This window comes from Triticum dicoccoides, chromosome 1B (assembly GCF_002162155.2).
Source record: "Triticum dicoccoides isolate Atlit2015 ecotype Zavitan chromosome 1B, WEW_v2.0, whole genome shotgun sequence".
Lineage (NCBI taxonomy): Eukaryota > Viridiplantae > Streptophyta > Magnoliopsida > Poales > Poaceae > Triticum > Triticum dicoccoides.
The window spans coordinates 663374021-663388152 of NC_041381.1; the positions used below are offsets into that span (position 1 = coordinate 663374021).

Below are 14132 nucleotides of genomic sequence, written 5' to 3' on the forward strand. Positions count from 1 at the left end.
AACTATTCAACCACATCGATTGGTTCTTATGTCGAAAAACAAAATTAATGTGTGAATTGTTCACATGTACTATACATGTATGAGAACATTAGACAACAATTAAGATCGTATGATTAGATAGGCTAGCATAGTTTAATTTAGCACTGCCATTAAAGATTCATCCAACGTCCAGAATGTACGGATCGATCAATGAGATTGTGTGTACGTTAATCTGGATTTGCTTTTCCAACATGCATACAAATAGTTGATATGATCGAAGATTGAGATCGATGCCGGATTGGTATGGTGTACATGCTGCGTATCATCAGCTAATATTATTTTTGAGAAATTATAAGATATTCTAGTGCAATGATCATGTCAAGGGAAAAGGGCATGCATGAAAATACCCAAAAACAAAAAGGACGCACGATGATGCATGCGTGATATATGTCAGATCTTTAACTGGAAACATTATAGTATCGATAACATTATTCGATGGAATTAGATTCTCTCTTTTTCAAAGTATTTGCTGATTTTCCCACACACAAAAAGTTGTGTTCATTATTAGTATATATAACATTAGGTCCACAATGGAATTAGATTATTTTCTCTTTTCGAATTTTTGTAGATTGATGTGATATATGGTTTTTTGAGCATGGTTAGTAAAACAGCCGGCTGTTTGCCTGTAGGCAAATGCCATGCCTCTAGCTCATATAGTATTCTGGCTGTTGGATTAGCTATATATACTTTTCTCTTGTTTTTTTCTTTTACCATAGGGTTTGTGGTTGCTTCGTGGAGCTACTGTCAAGAGGCATGTGGCCTCAAGTTTTCTTTTTCAGGTCGATTTTGTTTGACAGCTGGATTTTGTTTCTTCAATAATATATGTATGTGTGCATCGTCCGATACAGAGGCAGGGGATGCCCCTCTTTTTTAAAAAATTAAATAAGCCCGGCTTTTGACATTTAATGCTTGCATCCATGAGGCATGGGATTGGGAGGGAGCTGCATATGCAAGCTACCTTTTCACACGCACGCATGCATAGGATTTTGATGACATGGAACATACAACAAATTGTGAGGATATCAGACATTTACAAATGTGTGATATCTTGTTGATATGCATTGCTGCATTTTCCGCAAGAAAAAGGTGTGTGGTGCATGCATGCACCTTCAGTGTTGCAAAATGCCATGGCTCATAACATGATGGTGGCTGGGCATGTTTCAATGGATATCTCTATGCATGCATGCTTTCATGCATGCATGAATTATCCTTTAGATCGTGGAGGCATTCTTCTAGGAAGAACCAACATGATGCATATTGTTTCAAAAATTCACCTGAAAATTTATGTAGTTTGTGACACTTTTACTCTATTTAGCAGAGGTTCATCTATAATATCCCATTTAAGATATATTATGCTAGTTTTGACCCTTTTTAATGTTTCCCCCCATTCTACCGGTCGTCAATCCTACGTGCCAAGCTGAGTTAGACTCCAGTTCAGACACACATTTGCACGAGAAGCGTCCGACTTCGTGCATGGCGCGCGGGGCATGGTTCAACCCGAGTTAGTCACGAGGATTGACCCTATTCTCTTGCCTTCATCCTCGTTTCATCACATGGGAGTTGTGGAGCAGAGGCGAACCCAAGGCGGGCAAAAAGGCATAGGGAGAATGCGCATGCAAGTAAGATAACTCATTTCCCTCATCCACGCTAGCAAGTAAGATATGTCGGCTTGTAGTTTAGGGTTGCTTCAGCAAAAACAGACACCGCCTTTGTTGCTTCCGCTTCCAAATACGCAGCTCACGTTAAGGCAGAGAGGACTACCTCCATGTTTGCTGAACTCTGGAATGAACTTATAATCTTTGGTTTGGACCGGGTCGAGGGACCTATGGGCTTAACTAAGTCACCATGGGCCCATTTTCTGCATTGGAAGAGGAGCAATGCATCACTAGTGTGACATCTGACTCAACGGGCTACATGCGCTGCCCCGCCAGACATGTGGGGCAAAACTTTTAAAATGATACAAGCTGAAATAACTTATTTCAGAAGAATTTCTGTAAATGGGGTAAAAGTATGTCGTAACTCAAGCTTAGATGGTAAAAAGTGAAATTTACTTGATAATTAAATAATGTTTTAAATAGCGGGCTATGGAAAATAGCGGTGGGCCTCCAAATCAGCTATAGCGGGCTAAAATGGACTATAGCAGGCTATTTATGAAGGCGACAATTTAGCGGCACCCTGCTGAAAATGCTATAACGGGCTACAGCAGAGCTATAGCCGGCTATTTAAAACTATGTAATTAAACATAAATAGATGCAAAAGCGTCAATCTCAGCATGATGGGGAGCTTAACTACAAATAAATCTAATTTCCAAAGATGCATAAAACAAAGCCGCGGCCAGAGACAGTACTCACGTACGCATCCTTGGACCCATCCCATGAGTGCTATATACTACCTCGTCCGGATGTGTAGCTCATGCGCGTAGATCTAGGTCAATGATTTAGCTAGCTAAATATGTATTATATGTGATAAAATATATATGTTTAGAAACTATGTCTGCATACGAATCCAATGATATGCTTTTGATGACATATACGCATATTTAGTTAGTCAAATTGATGTCCTAGAATTATATGCATGCCCTATACACACGAACAGAGGAAGTACATTAGCTCTCGTACGCGTTTGTGCACATATATAAGTTCATGCATGCAATGGGCTTAGAAAAGGTCAAAAGATAATATCAGATACCACATATATATATTGGGGCCTCGGCGTTGATTTTGGAGGGTGTCACTGACCCTGCGTCTTTGGAAGCGATAGCATGCTGTGAGGTGTTGTGCTTGGCGGAAGACATGAATATCCACAACTTCGTCATAGCATCAGACTGCAAACAGGTTGTGGCAGACATTGGCCACAATGCTAGAGGAAGATATGGAGCAATTATCAGCGAGATTCACTTTAGAACTGCTAATGTCCAGTGTAAATTTACTTTTGAGTGTCGTGTTACGAATTATGAAGCACATAGTTTAGCAAAAAAATTTCTTTCTAGAGGTCCTGGTTGTCACGTCTGGTTTGGCGTTCCATAAAGTTGTTTATCACCCCTCAAAAAAATCAAAAAAAAAAAATCGGACACATGATGTAAAGTGCTTCCTAGCAGCATGCAAGCAATGTAAAAACACCTTTTTGAGCCAGGAGTTCTCCTACGCATCCTTACGATATTAACACCACCAGCAATATTAATATCGAGAACAATCGACGCCCAAAGTACTGCACCAGAATATACGTACCTTGTCATCATACAACACTAGCTAGGTGCAAAAGGCAGCAGGATCAGTGGCCTAGGCAGACCAGCTGCCATATATATTCTGAAATCCATGGCCGTAGTGTGCTTATGTCTGTACAAATTAACTAGCTAGCTAGCCAGCATCCATCACCAAATCAATCGCAATCCAATATATGCATGAGAATTAAACACACCGCGGTTCGTGTGGCATCATATCGATGCATATGCCACGAGCATGGACATGTTTAACCAGGTGGTATCATAGCTTCAGCTCAAGGTCCACATCATCCAGGTTCGTACTCGCCGACGATGAGTCTACTGTCGCCATTTGATTTAGGTCCAGCTGTCACATGAAACAAATGGAGTCAACATATTTTTTTTCACAACAATTAACAGCTTATTTATGAGCAAATGTAAATTTTGATTGGATCGGAGTAAACTCTATAATGGACATAAGATGGCACATTGTTGGACTGGCTTTAAGTACATCATCACATTGCACATATAGATATTTAGCAGCAAAAAGAAAAATCTAGGAACTGGTTTGCAGTACCATGTCAGTAAACCGTGCGCTCAAGCATGTTGGACTGACATAACCGAAACAAAAACAAGTGGTACTTTCTACAAATACAAGTGTAGTTTCTTATAGCATTTTCTTACATATCTTCAATATTATTGGCGATGAAGGAAACTGGACAAGACATGTTGCATCTCAAGAAATACTAGTGTATATTGAATCAAACGTGCACTACAATTAGCACAACAAAACTTTAAGCCCCATATGTCAACCATCAGAGAATTGATGTTACATTTAAAGCATTATTCAAAAGAAATAGATGACACACACATCTTGAAAGCAAATGCATTAACACATTGTATTACCCCCACCCCCAAGCAATCCCAAAAAATAAACTTTACATACAAAACACTAACAAAAATCTCATGTATACCAAATAAACTCGAGAGTATTTAGGAGTAGGAAAAACAATTAAGAAGGCACAGATATATAGTGCTGAGTAAAGAAGGGTATATGATTTTTTCCAAAAACTACCAGATGAATATTTGTGAAATTAGATTAAGATTATGTAGGGAGCAACAAAAAGTATCTCATGCATGTGTGTATATCTAGCTCATCCTTATATACTTCATGATTTTGGATGTAAATTTTGGTGCAGCATGCATCATTTTTAACAGTTCGATTATCCATGATCGTATAAATACACTTCTGCATACCCACCGACCTTGGGTTCGAAGAGAGGCAACGTGTGATCGCTACCCGGATGAGGGTAATGTGTTGTACCATAGGTAGTTGCTCCATGGTAATTCGACCCTGATCTGAAGGTTAATTATATGAGAGAATAATAATATTAATTAATTCTGTCTGGGACATTTGCAGTTTAGATCGTACGTGGACCTTGCATTGGACACAGGCTAGTACTAATAGATACCTGATGATGGGAGCAGTTGGGGATTCGCCATATCTCATGTCTCCTGATCTCCATCCATTATAGGCCATCTATGTATGTTACAATACACATGCATGTCTGGTTAGGCAGCACATACCGGGCATAAGATATGCAGGATGCATGATGATAAGGCTATCACGTGCATGGGAGAATAAAATCTGATCTTTGGTTGCAAGTATACTCTTGTTCTTCCCCGCGGATTCACACGTATACATATACAAAAAGGTTCTAACATAGTGTATCATATTATGGTGCATTATTGATACAGCTAGCACATGGTACTACTAGAAAAGTATTGCTGGGACGATTTAAAGCGTCAGAACAAAAATTAAAGGGAAATTTACATAATTAAGATAGATTTTCTGTCCAACTTTTCCTGATCTTGTGGGGTGATCGCTGATTTTTTTTGTTACTAAATTTTGTTTAGTCAACTAAATTATCAAAAATGAATGGACAATAATCATTAACGCAGCCACGGATTAAGGCGATAACAATGATTAACTGAGCAATATTTTGGTAATATGAAATCAAATCTTAGCATCTATATAAAGTACTTAATTGATACACTTAGTGACGAATTTAATTCCCAGTTCAGTAAAATTGCATATACCAAAAGATTTCGATGAATCCAGTACAATGGTATATAACATATATTGATGTTAATAAACAGCTGCCATTCACTCATCTCTGGATTTCTGTAGTGAATAAATATTTTTATCTGAAAGGAATGTGTTCATATAAATTGATTTCACCTACGAGACCGTGTCGATGATCAAACCCCACTTACATTTGTCATACGAAACAACTGCACGTACGATATGACTCAAGCACAACACAAAATCGGATGGTTGCCCGCAATTTGCACTAGCATGTGAATGGTCTGATGAGTAGCAGAAGAAGAAAATTGTGCAGAAAAGATCATACGTATAGCATGGCTCTTTGTGATAAGATTGAGAAAGCACTGTATTATGTGTAACCAAACTATCCATAATGAATGACCATGCATCTTTAATCTAGGGAGCCATCTAAATTAACCTACCTACCGGTAACATACATCAGGCAACGTTTTGGTAAGTGTGAAACCAACTGCTAGCATGTATAGTACAGTACTAGATGCACTTGGTGAAGAACTTAATCCTCGGTTTAGTAAAATTGCACATACCACAAGATTTGGATGGAAGGAGGAGGACGGCGACGACGGCAGTGAGTAGTTCAACGACGAGCGTGCATCTTCCTGCTCGATCAACCAATCAAATTCCAAAATCATACCAAATCAGAAATCATGCACCTAATAGACATGTATTGATAAGATCAGACAGCCCGGTTAATGAATATAACACAAGTAATTAAGCATCAAGCTAGCTACTTCGTGCATGAACATGCGATGAGTGATTACCTGCAGGTTGAAGCTACCGGTTCCGTGGATCGACGACGACGGAGGTGGCTGTCCGACGAGAGGAGGGTGGTGCTGGTACTCGGCCATTTCGGCCTGCAACCTGATCTTCTCAAGCTGCGCGACGCCGAGGCCCCGCTGCGGCTGCCTCGGCTTGTCGACGGCGGCGGCTCTCTTGCCCCTCCCCGACCCCGACCCCGACCCCGACGAGGAGGAGGAGGATCTCCCCCTGCCCCACTCCATGCTGTCCCCAAAGTTGCTTGCACTCATAGCCTCATGGGATCGTACCCAGGTATAGCTACCAACAGACAAGACCTAGGTAGGAGACGACCCAGAAATGGGGGCAAGAAAAGGAGGTGGAGGAAAAGGAGAAGCTGGGTGGTGTCGAGAGGGCCGGCCACTTAAAGTGAAAGGGAGAGATCGCCTTGCACGCCCAGTATCGATCCCTCTTAATTATTAAATGGAGACTCCAGCCTGCCTAAACGAAAGCTTGATTTCATTATTTATGTTAAGATAGCTATATATAGTGCCATGGCCTTGGTGTGTTAGTTTATGCAATCGATCGATACCATGTGACCCAAACCACACTAACGAAAGAAGAGTCAAAAGGGGTTCAGATCAGAGACGATCCCCTAACTAAAATCCGAGTCTTAAGTAGTACAATTTCCACTACTTTAGACAATTGGAGGATCATACGATTGCATACATGAACAATTATAGATTAAAGTTGGGGAAGCTCGCCACACGATGTTCGACCTACCCCTCACATCAAACAACATGGATAGACTTGGGGAATTCCTATAGAGCTAACGATCGATTTATTTTGGACTCGTCACTAGTGATTCTACCATAATAGTGTGTTCAGCTTGGCATATCTAGCCTTTTTGCAAATTCTAAAAATATATTATACTGCCTATTTATATCTTGTTGTACTCTCTCATATCCAGTAGCAACATGAGACCAATTTTGCACACATGTCATACATCCAAGAGGAGCCTATGGGATTTTACAGGAAATATTATTCATATGGGCCGAGGGCCCATAATTCCTAGTAACACTAGTATATGCCTAAAATGACATGGAAGAAATTGTTGATAAAAAGTTTACTTTTACATATCGCGACCTCTGCTGCTCCTCCCAACGTCAGCCCTTCCTCCATCAGAAACGCAAGCATGTGATCATTGGAGGGGATTTCCGTTTTGTACACATATATATCGACCGCAGGCCCCACCAAAATGAAAAGTCAACAAAATCACATCGAGAAAAGGTGTAACTTAGCCAATGAAATGTAGAGAATAATCCAGACCTTTGTTATTGGTCATACTAGTAGCTACAAGGAATTGTGCCCCTGAAGCGTGTGACACATATATGTACGGAGTTTTTTCTTTATGGTTATAAACTATGTTTTCCACGGGTACCTTGATTTGCTCAGAGATGATCGTGGAGGAGATCTTTGTCATCAGTGTGACACCTTGATTAGACCACCAGGAATTGTGACAGGGGGCCTCTGGGAACGAAAATACTAGACAGACGACACTCCATGCACGATGCATGCACGATTTACAATCAGATGGATGTGAAGCACTTTATTCCCTGATTCAATGGCTGGATGTGGAGCGTCGTTCATGCATCGTCCAAAAACGTCGTGTGTATAGCAGCTCTCCTCTGGGAAATCTTGTTGGCGATCTCGGGAATCAGAAGCTTCGCTGGGCGCACGGATGAGACACTGGGTCTGAATCAGCAGCACCGTGGACGTGATCACTGTTTAGGTGGAGAGGATCGTATCTTCCTCGATCGGACACACAGCCACACATACTTTTATGTTGGCTTATTAATTATTAGTTGGCCCAGTGCAACTATCACATTAAAATAAAAATTCTTGGGGACATTAAAAAATATTTAATTGATTTTCTTTTGGTGAAAAGGCATCCCAATATGTGTAATATAAAAGAGCTGGGGCCCATAGTTGTTGCAATATAAATATTTTATGCACATAAGAGCAGGATATATGCAAACTCTATAAAAATATGTACGTACTCACATGAGTTTTTTTCATAGTTGGGGTATCTAGTAACTACCGATGAAGTATATTACAGATGATTAAAAAGGTATTATCAATTCATCTGTCTGGTATGATAAAAATTGCTATGTGACCAACAGAATAAGCCTTCTCTTTCCTCCTCCAGAGGAAAAGATCTCAATTTTTCCTCCTCCCATCGGCGCCGCCGCCAGTCCGCCCCATCTCCAATTGCCTTTGGGCCATGAAGGTGCAGAGGATGGACCCTGTTCCCTTTCTTGTTAGGTTCAGCGTCTTAGTTGGGGTGTGTGGCGCCAGCAATGTCCCTCAGTAGGAATAATGTCTCCCATGTTCTATCACCATTTTGATGGTGCGTCTAGCATCGTTGGAGGGCGTATGGAGGTGTGTATCAGTCGGATCATGCGAGATTCGGTCGGTGCTGCTCTTAACCGGATCAGTTTGGATCCGATCTTCATTCGTCTTCGTTTGGGTGTTTACAGATTTGATACTTCCGATCTACGACTTTCTTCATCAGCGATGGTTGCTGCTTCGGTGTGCTGGTCCTATGAGGCCTTAGTACGATGACTTTCCGACTGTCTACTACAACAATGTTTGCCCCGCTCCGATGAAGGAGGGGCGATAACGGCAGCTTCGACTCGCTCCAGTATTTCTAGTCGTCGCTAGGTGGTCCATGGACCTGATTGTAATTTTTATTGCCTCTGGTCTTCTTTGTACTATCATGATTGAAGCTGAATAGATTGAAAGTTTATCACGCAAAAAAATCCATCTGTCTGGTATATTAGGAGTTGTACATACTCCCAGATGTATTAATTTCTGTTGAGTTCTAAATAAGTAATTAAGCTTCACACCATCAATATACAAACATACTCCCTCCGTAAACAAATATAAGAGCGTTTACATCACTATTTTAGTGAGATTAACGCTCTTATATTTCTCTACAGAGGGAGTATCAAACAGCACCAGGAAATGTGGGCAGCTAGCTATATAACTTTGCTTTGCTATGAAAAAAAACTGATCAGACGTTAATCAAGTGCCAGCTAAGCAGTTTGCCCATCTGAATTCCGTCTAGTTGCACTAAGGACCTTTTATATTTGTGCTCTCCGACATTCTTGTTGATTAAGTTAGTTTGTGCCGAGCTTCATTAGTACTAATACATTTGAGTTTATCAATGCATTTATTTGTTATGCCTTTTACCAATATGAAAAAAAAAGTTAAGAGAAGTCGATGATTCATTCCTCATTAACACCTTTTTTTACTTTATGGCACAATAAAATAAGTACACAATAGTCGATGCCATCAGAACGATGCCTGAACATGGAGTTGTGGGTGGTCCGCAATATTTTGATTTTTTTTCTACATATTTAAAAGTTTCAAGAAAAATAAAAAAAACATTTATGTGTTCATTACTCATATTTTTTTTAGCGAACCACACTCGGACTTTATGTTTTACATAGTGTTCATTACTGATGTGTGTAATTTTGTTTGAAAATATTGAGATTTGTATGCTACTCAGAGAAATAAAAATTCTGGCCCAACAACAAAAACAAATAGTCCATTTTCAAATATGCATTTCTGTTTTTTTGTATGCCGTGTGTAAAAGTATATTGTTATAAAATTTGGTACGTATGCACTCCCTCCGTTCCCAAATCTAAGTCTTTTTTAGAGATTTCAATATGGATTACGTACGGATGTTTATAGACGTAGTTTATAGTGTAGATCCACTCATTTTGCTCCATATGTAGTTCATATTGGAATCTGTAAAAGGACATGTATTTAGGAACAGAGGGAGTAGTATACACATCCGATGACAGACGGGTGAGTCAACGGATTCAGGCCCAACCGGATGCTGATGACCTGCAGTTGGGCCGTGCCATGTGGGCGGCCAAGCCACTACAGGTTTGTTAGTAATACGAGTTGTTATATTCTTCATTTCTCTGAAAATGATATTGTTAATAGTGTCATTAAGTGGGAAGTTTTGCTGGGCTATAATGGGGAAGAAGTAGCTAAATCAGTAAATGACTTGCTAGATCTAGAAGCTGATAAAGCTATGGAGATGCTTCGTAATATTGCAGCAGTAAAACCGATGGATGGCAATGACATTAATGATCTAGGTATTAGGGCACTAGGGAGCCTATGCGAGGATTTAGTTCCCACTAGTATCTTAGAGGAGGAGGATGAGACGGTTTCAGAGGGTTATTCGACCCTTTTACAACTAGAAGTTGGCGCACAAGCTTGCCTCGGTCATCTGGACCAGGAGGTGATGTAGGATAAACCTAAACATTCCTGGAATAGGAAAATTTATCCCACATTGGCTATGCATAGAAGCGCCAGAATAAAGTTCAAACAAAAATTTCATGATGAAAAATGAGAGGAATATTCTAGAATAGCAGAGGTCTGGCAGACTTGGCTAAAAGAAAATTCCTGGTGGAAGCATGATTAGAGCACAAGTTGGACTTTATTGCCTTACTTAAGACGGGTAGGGATAATTACACATCACAGTTTCTTAGCACCTTATCAGGTGGCATTAGTTTTGAGTGGCATTATCTGCCTCCAAGGGGATGATCCGGTGGGATTTTACTTGGGGTCAAGTGCGAGACACTATAAGTAGTGAATGTCGTTCTTGGGGACTTTGCCGTCAAGTTCAGAGTGCACTCAAAAGTAGATGGTTCAGATGGGCGCTTGCCGCCATATACGGAGCGGCCCAACCAGAACTACAACCAGATTTCCTAGCTGACCTTGTGCGGGTTTGTGGGGACGAGAGGTTACATGTCCTCGTAGGAGGTGATTTCAATACTATGAAGAGGTGAGAAGAAAAGAATAATGACAACCTCGATGGAAGATGGGCATTCATGTTTGACACTATAATTGAAAGTCTTGACTTGAGGAGGACAAATCTGTCAAGCCCAATATGCGACCCTATCCAAAAGGAACTCGAAGGTCCCATCAAGGATAGACCCGCATATTGAAACACTTTTGCAAGGTGGATATCATTACATCAACATTACATAATAGATGGGGATACATACATAAGGCATACAATGCCACATGAATACAACATCATCTTACATAAGAGCACCATCCGACTACGGATGAAACACAAACAGAAACTCAAACGACATCCACCCTGCTAGCCCAGGCTGCCGACCTGGAACCTATCCCCTGATCGAAGAAGAAGCAGAAGAAGAACTCCAATACAAGCAAACATCACTCTCGCGTCATGATCATCGCATAAACCTGTACCTGCAACTGTTGTTGTAGTAATCTGTGAGCCACGAGGACTCAGCAATCCCATTACCATGGGCATCAAGACTAGCAAAGCTTAAAGGGAAAGAAAGGGGTAAAGTGGTGAGGCTGCAGCAGCGACTAAGCATATATGGTGGCTAACATACGCAAATAAGAGCGAGAAGAGAGCAAGCAGAACGGTCGTCAACTAGTAATGATCAAGAAGTGATCCTGAACTCCTACTTACGTCAGACATAACCCAAAAACCGTGTTCACTTCCCGGACTCCGCCGAAAAGAGACCATCACGACTACACACGCGGTTGATGCGTTTTAATTCGGATCTGGTGTCAAGTTATCTACAACCGGACATTAACTAATTCCCATCTGCCTATAACCATAGGCACGACTTTCGAAAGATTATACCCTGCAGGGGTGTCCCAACTTATCCCATGATAAGCTCTCGCGATCAACAAAGGATATACCTTCTTCCAGGAAGACCCGATCAGTCTCGGAATCCCGGTTTACAAGACATTTTGACAATGGTAAAACAAGACCAGCAAGACCGCCCGGTGCGCCGACAATCCCGATAGGAGCTGCACATATCTCGTTCTCAGGGAAACACCGGATGAGACAGGCTACGAGTAAAACCAGACTTCGAGTTTCCCCGAGGTGGCCCCGCAGGCGGCGCGGTTCGGACCAACACTTAAACAAGCACTGGCCCGGGGGGGGGGGCTAAAATAAAGATGACCCTTGGGTTGGCCGACCCAAGGGAAGGGTATAGGTGGTGGTGAGGCAAATGGTAAAACCAAGGTTGGGCCTTGCTGGAGGAGTTTTATTCAAAGCGAACTGTCAAGGGGGTCCCATAAATCACCCAACCGCGTAAGGAACGCAAAATCCGGGAACATAACACCGGTATGACGGAAACTAGGGCGGCAAGAGTGGAACAAAACACCAGGCAAAAGGCCAAGTCTTCCACCCTTTACCAAGCATATAGATGCATTAATAATATAAGAGATATTGTGATATCCCAACCAAAATCCAGTCCACCATGGAGAAATCTTCAACTTCACCTGCAACTAGCAACGCTATAAGAGGGGCTGAGCAAAAGCGGTAACATAGCCAAACAACGGTTTGCATAGGAAAGGTGTCAAAGGTTAGAGGTTCATGGCAATATGGGAGGCTTGATAAACATGTGATAGGTAGCGCAGCAAAGCGATAGAACGAAGCAACTAGCATAGCAATGATAGTAGTGAGATCCAGGGTAGCGGTCATCTTGCCTGAAATCCCACAAGGAAGAAGAACGAGTCCATGAATAAGACGAACGGATGAAGCCGAACCAAGCGTAGACGAACGAATCCTCACGATCGCAACGAAACAGGAACTATCGAAAAGAAGCACACAATATGGTAAACAGACCATACATGAACATGACATGATGCACAAACACGCATGATGCATGACGAATCTAGATGAGGCTACTCATGGCAAGGGATGATGCAAACAAGAGCAACACATCAAGGCAAGTTTAAATGAGGCCGGGAACAACATATAACAATTCCGGTAAGTCCTCATATGCATATTTCGAAATTGGTCCAGATCTGAATAAACCTTATGTTCAAGTTGTTAAATATCAAGTTAAGATGCACAAGGATGATCTACACGAGATTCTAGTCAAATTACATATAAAGTTCATTTGATTCGGAGCTACGGCCTAGAAGATATGAGTAACACAAGTTAAACATGGCATTGATGCAAAATGCACCCAAACATCAAGCAAACACCTCAAAACAAGGATTCAACATGACAGTATGAAGCTACATGCAATTCTAAGCAAGTTTCATATAGAGCACACTCAAAACGGAGCAACGGTGCAACACATACACTCTATACAACTTGTAGCAACAATCTGTCCAAAACAGCAACTAGGCATATTGCAAGCACCAAAACAACATGCTACAGCATCTCAACATGAAAATAAAAGACATGGACATGATGTACAGGTAAAGCATTACAAAACATGAACACTGAGCTATCTCCAGAAATCACTAGATCATGCTCAAACACACATGGAAAGATTGCAAATAATAACAATTCAGACTTTGCAGAAAATAACATCAGGTTGCAATGTTTAGAGCTATCAAACAATATGTTACAGGAACTTATCATGGCAAACAAAGGAATGGCATGATACTACTAAATGCATAGATCAAAAGTCCTTTACTGACCATAAGCCAGAAAAGATCAGAAAATATGATGGCACCCATGTAAACATAGCAAGTTATAATACAAATTCAAACATGGCAGGAACAGAATTATGAAGGCATGTTGGTGAGCTTGTTACACTCACCACAGAGCAACACATGGCATGGCAAGGAAACCAACAGTAAGATGGCATGTTTGTGAAGCTAAGCATGGCAATATCAAGCTCATAGGGTGCATGGATCACTAGCAAAACACATGGCAACAACTGAACTTAATGTTAACAGGCTGACAGCAATATTATTTAGCAACTTTGGAGCAAGATTAAAACAATCTACAACAAGCTATAAATGCAACCAGGGGCATGAATGGATAGAGCATGACATGTAGAACAAAACATGTTTAATGATCATCTCCAGATTATGCATAGAATGACTAGTAGCAGCAGATTTACATAGCATCACGAAATAACAGATTCAGCCTAGCAAAACAGCAACAGCAAGCACATTACTTAACAAGCTCGATTCACTCACCACAAGTCATTGCATGAC

At 41.0% G+C, this 14132-nt stretch overlaps 1 protein-coding gene across 1 annotated transcript; it reads right to left on the reverse strand.

Annotated features, from left to right (window-relative positions):
* Nucleotides 1-3197: 3197 nt before the first annotated feature.
* Nucleotides 3198-6507, reverse strand: LOC119311680 (protein SPEAR3-like). Its single transcript, XM_037587356.1, has 5 exons — nt 6125-6507; nt 5891-5962; nt 4711-4778; nt 4504-4597; nt 3198-3605 (listed from the first exon to the last, which is right to left on the reverse strand). Exons 1-5 carry the CDS (start codon nt 6389-6391, stop codon nt 3522-3524), a joined length of 585 nt encoding a protein of 194 aa, XP_037443253.1. The 5' UTR covers nt 6392-6507; the 3' UTR covers nt 3198-3521.
* Nucleotides 6508-14132: the final 7625 nt, after the last annotated feature.